The sequence below is a fragment of the Rana temporaria genome, chromosome 7 (assembly GCF_905171775.1).
Source record: "Rana temporaria chromosome 7, aRanTem1.1, whole genome shotgun sequence".
NCBI lineage: Eukaryota > Metazoa > Chordata > Amphibia > Anura > Ranidae > Rana > Rana temporaria.
Genome location: NC_053495.1, coordinates 177,324,877 through 177,340,246, shown reverse-complemented (window position 1 = coordinate 177,340,246; position 15,370 = coordinate 177,324,877). Strand labels below are relative to the sequence as shown.

At 43.5% G+C, this 15,370-nt stretch overlaps 1 protein-coding gene across 5 annotated transcripts in view; it reads left to right on the top strand.

The window, feature by feature from the left end:
* The window catches only part of SLC5A9 (solute carrier family 5 member 9), a 128,519-nt gene that overhangs the window by 16,390 nt on the left and 96,759 nt on the right, over positions 1-15,370 (top strand). For 4 of the 5 annotated variants that reach the window (XR_005750632.1, XR_005750631.1, XM_040360533.1 and 1 more), the window contains exons 1-3: positions 327-432; positions 9,044-9,162; positions 12,037-12,108. Coding sequence is in view for 3 of the 5 variants with exons in the window: in XM_040360533.1 (XP_040216467.1) it covers positions 423-432; positions 9,044-9,162; positions 12,037-12,108 (201 nt within the window). In the remaining 2 variants the exon portion in view is untranslated. Of the gene's footprint in view, positions 1-326; positions 433-9,043; positions 9,163-12,036; positions 12,109-15,370 lie in introns of those variants that run through there. The other variant, XM_040360534.1, reaches the window with a different exon arrangement.

The following is a 15,370-nucleotide window of genomic DNA, read 5'->3' as shown; positions in this document are numbered from 1 at the left end:
CTTTATTTTCTTCAATTAGGGATGGAGGTGTACCACATATTCACCTCATCTAAAGTCCCAAAAATCGTGACAATTACGCCCGTGGTGCGAAAGAGGCTTTTGCTGACAATTTCCAGGAGATTTATAAAGGTTGCCAAGAGTGTGTTGTGAAAGATAGCAAATATTTTGAAGGCCAATAAATTTGTTTGTATCTTCTGTTTTATTGGTCTTCTAAAATCATTCTGCAAATTTTTCACACACCTCATCGGCTTCATTGAGAAAATCAGATTAGAAGGAATGCAGAATACCCAGAATAGGTGTGTGTGATTCTCTTCCAGCAGAACATGTCCTATGTGTCCCCGGGGGCGGGGGCCGTCCCATCTACAGCATCATGCATTGTACAAGACTCCTAACTAATCCTTGTGATTGAGAGGAGATCCAGCATGGACCAAGGTAAGCTCTATAGTTTTGTTGTAAACATCATTGGCTTAATCTTATTACTTCATTCATTCTGAGTTAACTGATTTTAAATGCTTTTTTAAATGTATAGTTAGTAATTCTTTAACCACCTAAGCCCGGCGCCTCTTTCTGAGATTTGGTGTTTACAAGTTAAAAAAAATATGTTTTTTTGCTAGAAAATTACTTAGAACCCCCAAACATTATATATTTTTTTTCTAACACCATAGAGAATAAAATGGTTGTTGTTCCAATATGTGTTTGTCACATCGTATTTGCGCAGCGGTCTTAAAAGCGCACTTTTTTGGAAAACAAAATCACTTTTTTAATTAAAAGTAAGAAAACAGTAAAGTTAGCCCAATTTTTTTGTCACATCGTATTTGCGCAGCGGTCTTAAAAGCACACTTTTTTGGAAAACAAAATCACTTTTTTTAATTAAAAGTAAGAAAACAGTAAAGTTAGCCCAATTTTTTTTATATTATGAAAGATAATGTTACGCCAAGTAAATTGATACCCAACATGTCACGCTTCAAAGTTGTGCCCGCTCATGGAATGGCGACAAACTTTTACCGTAAAAATCTTCATAGGCCATGTTAAATAAATTCTACAGGTTGCATGTTTTGAGTTACAGAGAAGGTCTAGTGCAAGAATTATTGCTCTCGCTCTAACGATCGCGGCGATACCTCACATGTGTGGTTTGAACACCGTTTTCATAGGCGGGAGCTGCTCACGTAGGCGTTCACTTCTGTGCGTGAGCTCGTCGGGACGGGGCACTTTAAAAAATATATCTTTTTTTTTCTGATTTATTTTACTGTATTTTATTTATTTTGACACTGTTTTTAAAAAAAATAAATAAAAAAAGCCCACATATCCCTGCGGCGGTTAAGAGCTGGTCCACACCACAAAAACACCCACTCCAGATCCGTTCCGGATGCGTTTCTTCATGCGCGTTTTTTATGCGTTTATGGTGCATTCCAGATGCTTTTTATTTTTTCCTGTTTTTTTTTCCCCCACTGTATTGGGGTCCAGTGCATTTTGATGCATTTTTAATGTGTTCCAGTGCATTCCAGTGTGCTTTTGATGCATTTTACTGCAGTCCAGTGCAGGAAAAATGCAGCACATTCTACTTTTTTTTTTCTGGAACAGGAAAGCCCTGCAAGTGACCGCACTGGTGTGAACCATGCAACTGGAAACCATATAAAAGCACTGGGCTGCATGTGGTGTAAACTGGCCCTTCCTCGTTTTTTTTTTTTACTGTACTGGGATCCGGTGTGTTTTTTTTTATGCATTTTTAATGTATTCCAGTGCGCTTTTGATGCATCTTACTGAGTTCCAATACAGTCCAGTGCAGGGAAAAATTCAGCATGTTCTACTTTTTTTTTCTGGAACTGGAAAGCCCTGGAACGTCATGCAACGCTGTACATAAAATGTAATTGATGTAATTTCTTTTGGTGATAATTGTTCACCACTGGGATAATTATTTTTTGCACTATAAACAAAAAAATACAACAATTTTGAAACAAAAAACAATACTTTTACTGTCTGCTATAAAACACATCCAGAATAAAATAATAAAAAATTGTCTTTATAAATTTAGGCCAATATTTTTGGCAAAAAAAAAAAAGAAATCCCAATAATATTATATTATTGATTGTTTTGCACAAAAGTTATAGCGTATACAAACTATGGTATATATACTGGACATTTTTATATATATATACTAATAATGACGTTCAGTGACACTAATACAGTAATCAGTGCTAAAAGTATGCACTGTCACTGTATTAATGACACTGACTGGGAAGGGGTTAAGTAGGGCGATCAAGGGGTTAAATGTGTGCCTAATCAGTGTTTTTGTGTTTACTATGTGGTGTTTTTACTTAGGGATGTGCTGGATTTTATTCTCTGCTTTACAGGGAAACAAAATCCAACACATCCCCACTGCCAGGAAAGCCACTTTGCCGCAGTATAACGGCATTATGCGATGGTTTATACATGCATTGACATAGCTCCTTAGACCCAGTCTGACAGTATGATCATCTGCTGACTTGGCACCATCCACAGGCAGCTTCGCTCTTCAATAAGACACAAAAGTCTAAAGTGGTTGTAAATAGGGTTGAGCGAACCCGAACTGTAAAGTTCGGGTTCGTACCGGACTTTTGGGTTTTTGGTACCCGGACCGGAACCCGAACAATTTGCTGTAAGTTCGGGTTCGGTGTTCGGCAATGTAATGGCGCGCTGCAGGGCAGCCAATCACCATTTGTTTTAATTGTGTGACCTAGAAGCCATCACAGCCATGCCTACTAATGGCATGGCTGTGATTGGCCAGTGCAGCATGTGACCCAGCATGTGACCCGCCTCTATATAAGCTAGAGGCAGATAGCACAGCTTGTCACTCTGCTTTAGTTAGGGTAGGGAAAGGCTGCTGCTGCCGCTGCTTGTAGGGAGAGAAATATATAGGAGTCAGACTGTCCTGCTTCAGAAATCAAATTACACCAGCGCTGCATATGTTCCTGTGAGATACTCTGCATTAGATACTATAGGGAAAGGTTCCTGATTGTGCTTTTTATAGGGACAGAAATATATAGGAGTCAGTCCTGCTTCAGAAATGAAATTACACCAGCACTGCATATGTTCCTGTGAGATACACCCTTTACATACTTTTCTTCTATTGTGCTATTCAAAAAACATCCATTTAGGGCAAAAAAAAGTGTTTGCAGTTTTTCCTCCATATCTGTACGTGTGAGATAAACACTTTAGCTAGTGTTCTTCTATTTTTCTATTCAACAAACACCCATTTAGGGCAAACAAATATATTTTGCAGTGTTTCCTCCAGGGTTTGCAGTGTTTCCTCCAGTGTTTTTTTTTATTTATTTTTTTGTTATGTTATTTTAAGTTATTTCCCTATCCACATTTATTTGCAGCGTACTTGCCGTGCTCCTGCCAACAGTTTGCTGCCATTTGCAGCCCTCTAGCCATTTCCATTAGTGTTTTAGAGACATTTTAGTACTGAAAAGTTTGGGTCCCCATTGACTTCAATGGGGTTCGGGGTCAAGTTTGGGTCCCGAACCCGGACCTTTTTCCGAAGTTCGGCCGAACCCGTCGAACCGGAACATCTAGGTGTCAACTCTAGTTGTAAACTCACTTTTGGAAAACTAACACCTGCAAGACAAATTCATAATGAGCAAGTATGCATAGCATGCTTGCTCATTATGTAATACTCACCTGGGATCGAAGCCCCCGCTGCGGTGCAGCACTTGCTGACGACATGTTGTCCCGGAATTACTTCCGGGTATCGAGGCTCCGGCGATGTGATTGGCCGGAGCCGCGATGACGTATGGGCGCGGGAGCCGCGACTCACAGCATGACCTCCTTCAGAAACGTCACAAACGGCGCACATCTCTAATGTAAATATCTCCTAAACTGTGGAGGTTTAGGAGATATTTCCAGCACCTACAGGTAAGCCTAAGGCCCCTTTCACACGTGCGGACCGTATGTCCGCTTTTTCATCCATCCGTTTGCGGACATACATGGGTCCCTATGTGATTGCCGGTGTCAGCCGATAATTATCCGCTGACCCCTGTAAATTGGGATGTCGCCAATTTACAAGCCGACCTCAATGCTCTGTCTAATTGGGCGACTAAGTGGCAGATGAGGTTTAATGTAGATAAATGTAAAGTTATGCACTTGGGGGCTAAGAATATGCATGCATCATACATACTAGGGGGAGTACAACTGGGGGGATCTGTAGTGGAGAAGGATCTGGGGGTTTTAGTTGATCATAAGCTCAATAATGGCATGCAATGCCAAGCTGCGGTTTCCAAAGCGAGCAAAGTCCTTTCTTGTATTAAGAGAGGTATGGACTCCAGAGACAGAGATATAATTTTGCCCCTGTACAAATCATTAGTAAGACCTCATCTGGAATATGCAGTTCAGTTTTGGGCCCCAGTTCTCAAAAAGGACATCGGAGAACTGGAGAAAGTGCAGAGAAGGGCAACCAAACTGATAAGAGGCATGGAGGAGCTCAGCTATGAGGAAAGATTAGAGGAACTGAATCTATTCACTCTTGAGAAGAGGAGAATAAGGGAGGATATGATCAACATGTACAAATATATAAGGGGTCCATATAGGGAACTTGGTGTTGAGTTATTCACTTTACGGTCAACACTGAGGACAAGGGGGCACTCTTTACGTCTAGAGGAAAAGAGATTTCACCTCCAAATACGGAAAGGTTTTTTCACAGTAAGAGCTGTGAAAATGTGGAACAGACTCCCTCCAGAGGTGGTTCTGGCCAGCTCAGTAGATTGCTTTAAGAAAGGCCTGGATTCTTTCATAAATGTACAGAATATAACTGAGTACTAAGATTTGTAGGTAAAGTTGATCCAGGGTAAATCCGATTGCCTCTCGGGGGATCAGGAAGGAATTTTTTCCCCTGCTGTAGCAAATTGAATCATGCTCTGCTGGGGTTTTTTGCCTTCCTCTGGATCAACTGTGGGTATGGAGTTGGGTGTATAGGATTTTACTGTGTTTTTTATTTTGTTTTTTTATTTTTTGTGGTTGAACTGGATGGACTTGTGTCTTTTTTCAACCTGACTAACTATGTAATCGTCCGCCTCCGCAAACATCCGATTTGCAGACGGAAGAAAATCCTATTTTTTCTTCCGTCTGCAGAGCGGATCGGATGAACACGGACATACGGTCCGTGTTCATCCGCTCCCCCCATAGGGGAGAGCGGAGAAAAGACAGGGCGGTCCCTGCACAGTGTGTGGGGACCACCCTGTCATCCGACGGCTCAGCGGGGATATACGGGTCGATCCCCGCTGAGCTTACGGACATATGAAGGCGGATCGTTACTGATCCACCCCTTGTGAAAGGGGCCTTAATCTAGACTTACCTGTAGGTAAAAGTGGCTGTACAGGGTGTACAACCACTTTAATCTAATTCAACTTTACTTCAGCCAATTGCTTTTTGAATGTCACCCCCATGCATCGCGGGTGCGGGAACCACAGGAAAACCGCATCCTTGCGACCACATTTTTAAAAAGGTGCATGCAACTTTTTTGTGTGGTTCAAATGAATGGGCTGCTGTGCCCTAGCAAACACAGAATGCATGTCCTGCACTAGTGTGAACCGAGCCTTAGCCCTGATTCACACCAGTGCGGCTTTGAAATCGCCCTATTTCATTTAGTAAGCTAGTAAGCCGCTCCAATTGCTATCACAAGAGAGCTGACCACCGGCTCTAAAAAACGTGGCTGCAGGCATCATCCCAGTAGAGGTGCCTCCCCCTGAAAAATGCAGCCCAAGGCAATCGCTTTGTTTTCCTTGGGGTAGGTACGCCCCTGCATACAGATTGCAAGATTGCATACTGTTTCTCAAAAGAACTAGTCTTCCCTGTCTTTTCTGTAAGTCAAAGCCAAATGTTAGGCATTGTAAATATATTAATCAGAAGTAACAACCTCTGCCAATCCGAGCAGGCTACATTATAGGTGTGAACCTAGACTCAAAATACATGGGTGTGAACCAGGCCTAAGGGGTGAACAGGCGTGAGAGCCAAAGTGGTTATACTAGCTTTTGAAATTTACAAATGCAGCAATTTGGGAATTGGTTGAAAGGTTTAGCCCTAGGAAACAATAAAATTAAAACGATATAAATCAGATCAAAATGACAAACGAGGAGAAAGGAGGAACAGAGTGACATTGTTCCAAATCCGGGACAGTCCCCCCGAAATCAGAGACAGTTGGGAGCTCTGATTTGGTTAATAATGACTTTATCATGCTAATTTGGGGACTGTTTACTGTGGGGAAAATAATTACTTGATTCCCTGCAGACTTTGTAAGTTTGCCCAATTACAAAGAAATGAAGGGTCTTTACTAGGGATGAGCTTCAAGTTTGAGTTGAACTCATGTTCGACTCGAACATTGCCTGTTAGCCTGTTCGGCGAACAACGAACAATTTGGGGTGTTCGGGGAAAATTTTAAAAGCCACAGAACACCCTGTTAAAGTCTATGGGAGAAATCTAAAGTGCTAATTTTAAAGGCTAATATGCAAGTTATTGTCCGAAAAAGTGTTTGGGGACCTGGGTCCGGGATCCAGAGCGCAGCATCGCCGGCCGCCTCTCTCCGCCGGACACAGCCCAGCGAATGACGCGGCTGAAGCTGTGACGTTTCTTTTATTGGTGAGGCGGGCCACCCGTCACGTGACCCCGCCCCCTCTGACGCAAGGTTTTTTTTTTGTAGAAGCAGAAATAGTTTTTTAATTTTTTTCAACTGGTTGAAATTCTAAGGCCCCTTTCAGAATCTGTCAAGTGGATCCACCTGCTCAGCTGGTGTTCTCTCCACTGATCCCCACTGAGCAGGCAGATGACAGGTCCACTCTGCATAGCGGTCATGGGACACAGACACAGCCCGCTGGTTCTCTATGGGGCAGTCGGATGGAAATGGACTGCATGTCCATTTACATCCACCTGTCATCCGATCCACCTGATGGTTGGGGAACAGATTCCCCCCCTATCCGTCTGTTTTAAGAGGATGGGAAACTGGTGGGTGTCAGCGAATCCTCTATAGAGACAATGGATTGGCCAATCCGGTCTGCCTGAAAAACGGACTGGCAGACCAGATCAGTCCACTTGTGTGAAAGGGGCCTCACAGTAAATGTTTTTTTTTTGGGGGGGAATCCCAACCGTTCCAAAATCCAATTTTATAAGCAAACAACAATTTGAAGACACAGAAGTCTGTGAAGACATTATTGACTGTACTGAGATTCATACTGACGTTCGTTCCGAAATCTACCAGTGTATGGCCAGCTTTACACAGAGAATGGAGTTAAAGCGGTAGTTCACCCTCCTTCACCCCATTATTCCATTACTTTCGGCATCGTAGCGCGAGCTACGGTATGCCGGTCTTAAATTTTTAATCCCCGTACTCACTGTGCTATTGTTGATTGAAGAATCCGACTCCCGCGGGGAATGGGCGTGCCTATGGAGAGGGAGGATGATTGACGGCCGGCTCTGGCACGTCACGCTCCCCGAAGACAGCCGGAGTAGGTCTCGGATATTCACAGCGCCTGCGCACAGGCTATGCGCAGGCGCCGTGAATAGCCAAGCCTATTTCGGCTATTTCCGGAGAAGCGTGACGTGCCAGGGCCGGCCGTCAATCACCTTCTCTCACCATAGGAACGCCCATTCCCCGGATTCTTCAATCAACGATAGCACAGTGAGTACGGGGATTAAAAATTTAGGACCGGCATACCGTAGCTCGCGCTACGATGCCGAAAGTAATGGAATAATAAAAAAAAACATTTTTTTTTTTTTAACAGGGTGAACCCCCGCTTTAAAGCGGAGTTCCAACCACAATTAGCATTTTTTAAATGTATGTCCTTTCATCCTGCGTTTTTATAATATAAATCCGGTCAGTTACTATTTTACAATACGCCGCTGCTCCGCATAGATATTCAAAAAAGATAGTTTATAAAACTATGTCCACACCGTTGTCATTTTGCTTGTGGGCATTGTGAAGCCTACAAGCACTTAGGGCCAGATTCATGTACAATTGCGCCCGTGTAACGTAAGCCGTTTACGTTACACCACCACAAGTTTTCAGTTTTAGTGCCCGATTCCACAAAGCACTTACCTGGAAACTTGCGGCGGTGTATCGTTAACACGTCCGGCGCAAGGCGGTCCAAATCGAATGGGGCGGGTACCATTTAAATTGGGCGCGCCGGACCTACTGCGCATGCTCCGTTTCGAAATTCCTGCCGTGCTTTGCGCAAACTGACGTCATTTTTTCGATCGGCGACGTACGTAGCGTACTTCCGTATTCCCGGACGCCTTACGCAAACGACGTGAAATTTTTAATTTTGACGCGGGAACGACGGCCATACTTTATACAGCAATACGATTGCTGTGTAAAGTTAGGGCAGGTAAAATAACGACTAACTTTACGACGGGAAACTATACTAGCGGCGACGTAGCGAACGCGAAAATCCGTCGTGGATCGCCGTAACTCCTAATTTGCATACCCGACGCTGGTTTACGACGCAAAATCCCCCCAGCGGCGGCCGCGGTGCTGCATCCTAAGATCCGACAGTGTAAAACAATTACACCTGTCGGATCTTAGGGATATCTATGCGTAACTGATTCTATGAATCAGTCGCATAGATACTCTGAGAGATACGACGGAGTATCTGAGATACTCCGTCGTATCTCCGCTGTGAATCTGGCCCCAACTTCCTGGAAGTCTTGGATGGGGAGTGAGAATTGGACAGCGCACTGCATCCTGGGAAATGATGACACACATTTCCCAGGAGAATTAGAGGGAGATGATGTCAGAATCCTAGGTGATTCCAAAGGCAGATTTCATGGGACCGCATAGCAACAGGCATTTCCAGATGACTAAAAAAATAATATTTTTTTTTTTTTTTACTTTTTTAGGTCTAATGAGCACAATAATGAAAAAAACTTTTTGGGATGTAAAATCCACTTTAAGTGTGTGACCTGCAACATGACTCGTCATAATAAATGTATTCCTCCTGATAATGCCTGTTGGCCACTAACAGCTGCTTCGTAAACAAAGATACTTCTTCTTTAACAGATTGTATCTTTATTTCTTCAGGCATCATGGAGAACGGCACTGCAGCTCCAGACATCGGCCCTCGATATGCCAATTTTGAGACTCCAGATATTATTGTGGTCGTGCTTTATTTCGTTTTTGTCCTCGTCGTTGGGATATGGGTAAGTCCGTGGACTTGTATTTCTTCTCCACTAATGTACGCTTTCTACGCTTTAGGCTCGTTTTCCACTAGTGTGACTTGTAATGCGACTTGGGACTGCGAAGTCTCATGACAAGTCTTACCCCGTGATTTCCAATGAGTATCGTTCATATCTGTGTGACTTCAAGTCTCAGCGACTTCAAAGTAGTCCCTGCACTACTTTGGTCCCACTTTGATGCGACTTGAGGTCCACAGTCCTCAAGAATATACAGGCATTGCTTCAAGTCGCATCAAAATCGCGGCACTTTAGGGTTGCAATAGTGGAAACAGAGCCTTAGTCCTCATTCACACTTTTTGTGACTTCAAATTCATGCGACTTGTGTTTTTTTCTCCGACGGAACTCCCTGATGACCTGGAAGCCGGCGGAGAGGTGAGTGCCGATCAAAAGAATTTTGATCGATCAAAAAAAATTTACGCTTAATCAAGGAATTAATAGTTAATTTCCACAGCCCTAATATTAACAGATGAAATAATAAGGGTAAAATTTACTTTTTTTCCCAACAAAACAGTAGCAGGCTTATAATATTTTATTTTTTTAATTATTAATTAATATGCCTGCCGCATGTGCCCGCAATAGAAGATGGTATCCAAAAAATTTAATACACACTCAGGCCCCATACACACGAGAGGATTTATCCGCAGATACGGTCCAGCGGACCGTATCCGCGGATAAATCCTCTCGAGGATTTCAGAAGATTTCTATGCGATGGCGTGTACACACCATCGCATTGAAATCCGCGCTGAAATCCTCTGCCGATGACGTGTCGCGCCGTCGCCGCTATTATGACGCGGCGACGGGCGCGACGCTGTCATATAAGGAATTCCACGCATGCGTCAAATCATTACGACGCGTGCGGGGAATCCCTTTGGACGGATGGATCCGGTAAGTCTGTACAGACGAGCGGATCCATCCGTTGGAATGGATTCCAGCAGATGGATTTGTTGAGCATGTCAGCAAATATCCAATCTGCTGGAATCCATCCCAGAGGAGATTTATCCGCGGTATGGTGTACACACCATAGAATCTATCCGCAGAAACCCATTTGATGGGATTTATCTGCGGATAGATTCTATGGTGTGTATGGGGCCTCAAGTCAACATTTTGTCGTATTTAAAGCGGATCTCCCACGCAAAAACTTTTTTTTTTTTTTTTTAGGGCTATTTAAATGGTTAATGCCAGTTATTTTGTTAACTCACGTTTTTAGTGTTCCGCGGTCGCTTTGCTGCCATTCTGTGTGAAATATGTAGTTATATTCTTCGTTCTTTTCAGTTGCCATTTTAACTGTGGGCATAAGCCCACAAGCAGGCACTTCCTTGTTCGGGTGGATGCTGATGTCCCAGCATCCACCGCTCGATCTCGCGCATGCGCACGAGCAACGGGGAGGAGAGGTGGGAGCGTCTGTGTTGCCATGACAACGGCAAAGAAATAGCGCAATATTTGATATCACAGATGTGCAGTGAACACAGGGAGCTATGGAGAGAAGCTCCCAGAGTGCCATGCATCGAACGGGAAGTGACGCAATGCCCGAGAAATTCCGGCAACGATGCAGACCGGAAGGCTCACTAATGTACAGGTACTGTACATATTTATTAAACAAAAACATCCGTTTTTAGCAGTTTAGATAGCGGCAGTCTAATTATACTACTGTTGTAATTAGGGTGGAGCTCCGCTTTAACATAAAAGGAACACCTTGCAAAAGAAAAAAAACATTAAAATGTCCTTGTTCAGAAACATGTGCTGCTGATCTTTACTCTCCTGCAGCATTTTGAAACCTCCTGGGTGCATTGGAATGTCTGCAGTCCTTTGCTGTGTGCAGTCTCCGCTCTAATTCATCCCAAAGGTGTTCTATTGGGTTGAGGTGCAGGCCCAAAGAAAGAGGGATCCGCTGCTCCAGGTGTATAAAATACCTCAATTGGGCCCTGATAGAAGTGCTTTTCCTGGCCCGCTTCCGTAGGATAATTGAAGAAAAGAACGACTGCACATCCAAAGGTTCCAAAATGTTTTTATTTTAAATCACTGTGATAGCACCAAGGGCACCAAAAAAGCATTCGTGTAGACGTGTTTCACACAAATAACTTTGTACTTATTGATTGGTGAATTCAAATAAAGACATTTTTGAACCTTGCGATGTGCAGATGTTCTTTTCTTCACTCTGTACAGGCCAGTCAGGTTCCTCCACCCCAAGCTCGATCATCCATGTCCATATAGACCTTGCTTTGTGCACTGGTGCGCAGTCATGTTGGAAGAGGAAGGGGCCATCCCCAAACTGTTCCCACAAAGTTAGAAGCATGAAATTGTCCAAAATGTCTTGTTCTGCTGACACCTTAAAGCGGAGGTTCACTCTATAAAAAATTTCTAACACTACATCCAGCCCAGTTCTGCAAATAAAATTACACTGACTTTTTATTTTTTTTGCTGTAGATAGCGTTTAGCCTTAGAATTCACCGCGGCTTCCGGGTAGGGAATCCCGCGGGAGTGGGCGTTCCTATTGACATGCCAATTGATTGACATGCTAAACGACGGCGCACACAGCGCGTCACGACTTCCCGAAGGAAGCTCGGGTCGGCTCGGCTCTATTCGGCGCCGGTGCGCAGGCGCCGAATAGAGCCGAGCCGACCCGAGCTTCCTTCGGGAAGTCGTGACACGCTGTGTGCGCCGTCGTTTAGCATGTCAATTGGCCTGGGCAGGAAGGGGGCGTAGGTGCCTGGTATTGAAGTGGTTAATAAACATGTCAAGAACATAAACAAATTTATCGCGTTTTCTAAATGTGTTTTTTTAAAGTGGTAAAGAATTAAATACAGTGATAGTCAAACACATTTTTCTTTTCTTTTGTAGTCTTCGGTCCGAGCAAGCAGAGGGACAGTCGGTGGTTATTTCTTAGCTGGAAGAAACATGACGTGGTGGCCGGTAAGTCTTCATTTTGGGGCTTTCTGTGTTGGTGGTAGAGATGTAGAGTTGGGGTAGATTGGCATTTTTTCCCATCAGAAGTGCTTCTCTCATAGATGCATTTTGTGTACAAATCTTGATTCGCATGGATTTTTACCACTTCAACTCTCATACAGGTGCATCTTATAAAATTTAAATATCGTCAAAAGTTAATTTTAGTAATTCAATTAAAAAGTGAAGCTCATATATTTTATAAAGATGCATTACACACAGAGTGATATATTTCAAGCATTTCTTTTATAGAAATTATAGAATATTACACAAGAACAAGACCAATAATAAAAAAAAGGATTTTTATGTTAGCTTAGTGAAAAGTATGTACAGTAGTATGCACTCAGTACTTGGCAGGGGCTCCTTTTGCATGAATTGCTGCATGGCATGGAGGCGATCAGCCTGTGGCACTGTGCTGAGGTGTTATGGAAGCCCAGGTTGCTTTGATAGTGGCCTTCAGCTCATCTGCATTGTTGGGTCTGATGTCTCATTTGACAAAACCCCACAGATGGGGTTTAGGTCAGGCAAATTTGCTGGCCAATCAAACATCATAGTGATACCATGATCATTAACTGCTTGCCGACCAGCCCCCGGTTGGCGGCAGGTTGGCTTTGCTGGGCGAGAGCACGTAGCTATACGTCACCTCTCCCAGCAGCCAATAGGGGCGCGCGCCGCCGGAGGCGCGCACGCTCGCCCCTGACGTGCGTGCCCGGCGGCCGCGATCACTGCCGGGCACACGCGATCGCTCGTTACAAAGCGAGAACCGGGAGCTGTGTGTGTAAACATTTTTGGGGGATATTTATTATAGCAAAAAATATTATTTTTTTTCAAAATTGTCGCTCTATTTTTGTTTATAGCGCAAAAACTAAAAACCGCAGAGGTGATCAAATACCACCAAAAGAAAGCGCTATTTGTGGTAAAAAAAGGACGCCAATTTTGTTTGGGAGCCACGTCGCACGACCGTGCAATTGTCAGTTAAAGCGACGCAGTGCCGAATCGCAAAAAGTGCGTTAAAGGGGTTGTAAAGGATTTTATTCCCCCTAAATAGCTTCCTTTACCTTAGTGCAGTCCTCCTTCACTTACCTCATCCTTCCATTTTGCTTTTAAATGTCCTTATTTCTTCTGAGAAATCCTCACTTCCTGCTCTTCTGTCTGTAACTCAACACCGTAATGCGAGGCTTTCTCCCTGGTGTGGAAAAAGCCTCTTGACGAGGGAGGGGGCGAGCAGGCAAGTCAGGACACTCTCTACTTTGCAGATAGAGAAAGGAGCTGTGTGTAAGTGGGCGTCCTAAATTGTGAAGTGATTCAGCGCTGGAAAATTAATACAAATTAAACTAAATTGCAAGCCAGCACTGCAGATATAATTCAAAAAATATCTCAAAGTGAATACATAAATAATTAGTGCAGCGCAAGTAAATATAACTATAAATAATTAAAAACACAATAATTCAAATTAATTAAATAAATTAAATAGAGTCCATAAAGTGCAAAGTGATAAAGGTGCTCCAAAAAACACAATGGTGATAAATAGTGCAGAAATCTTCGTCAGATCTGTGACCCACAGGACAGGATTATCCTCCACCAAGACTAAAGGGTGGCCTCTCACCTCAACACTTCGACCTGTGGCTAGGTCAAAAGGCAAAAAGCAAATCCTCCAAAGAAAAGTAATCAGCTTAACATGGGCTCTACTCCAAAGCATCCACCAGATGGAACCAGCGAGCAGTAAGCAAGGCAACACTCTCCCATATAACATTAGATGGACCGAAAGGGATAAGAAAAACAATCTAAGTGCTCACTGCTTAAAACGTTTAATGTTGATAAAACACAAGATATAAAAACTCACATTGTCCTGCACTCTGAACCGAGTGCAGGTAAAACAGCAAATTCCGGAGCTATAGGTCCGGATCGATGTAGACAGCGTGTGAGGTCTCTGTGAGGCAAACGCGAGTGACGTCGACGTAGCTCCTCCCCCTCGTACGCGTTACGTCCCAGTGTGGGCGGGACTTCATCAGCGTGGGGCGGGGATCAACGTGAACGTCCCGCAGCACAATATATACCATGCGGTTACCATGGCAACACTAACATGGGCCTAATTAACTAGCGCCATCTTGTGTCAGCAAAGCAGAACACCAGACAAAAGATAAAATCCTAAGGGGCAAGAATACATTAGGTAATAATGTTAAAATTAGCCTAAGGCTAGCGCCATCTAGTGCTTAAATAAAAAACACCAGACAAAGGATAATGAATCCTAATGGACGATAGTCAGGCGTTCACAATTAAAATAAGGTAACAACATAAATAAAATTAAAAAAGACGTCAACCGCCTTTACCTCATCCAATCCTCAATTAACATCACATATTCACCATATATAACTGCATTAGAATTTATACAGTATAAAGGCAGTTTATAATTAAATAAACATTTCAATAAAAATTGAATAAAAATATCAAAATACAATTCTGATAGCCATAAGTGGGCGTCCTGACACTCCTGCTCACCCCCTCCCTGTCAAGAGGCTTTTTCCACACCAGGTTTCTTTAAAAAAAAAAGTCATACTGCGGCAAGGTAACTCGATACCGCATATCGCTGTTGGTGTACGAAGGCTCGTGCACACGCTTTTGTGGGTGCGAGTATGCCATTGGAGGTGCGTCACGTACCCAATGGCCAGCGGGGGAGCCAATCAGCGGGTCTGGTGGACTTTATTAAAAAATTTACAAATGGACACTCAGACCGATAATTGATGCACAGGGTGGTTCAAAATCAGAACCGTATCCCTACGCTGGGGCCCCCACCTAAATTTAACAGGTGTGGTTCCATAAGGTCATGCATAAACTGAAAAGATGGGGCTTAAAGATCACCAAAAAACCTTGTTGAGGAACACTCTGGACTTAAAAAAAAAAAAGCAATTTTATTGAAAATTATTAAATGAATTGATGCAAAAAATGACCACTAGTGCAAATCTTAAAAAAATGACAACATTGTAAAACAACTCAAAGCCCTGCCGACAGCCAAACTCATACACCGCTACACAGTCCACACGGCAATAAGTCTATAGAGATACATGGGCTCTCTACAGACCATGGAATGAAAAAGGATGAGATTATTCTGATGGTAAACCACTATCCACAGAGACCCGCCCTGGTCAATTGAACCGCAATGAGGGTACTGCAGGCTGGGTGGGGAGATAAGAGCAGGATGGAGATGGGAGTAGTTGGCTGTACCTTGAATAAG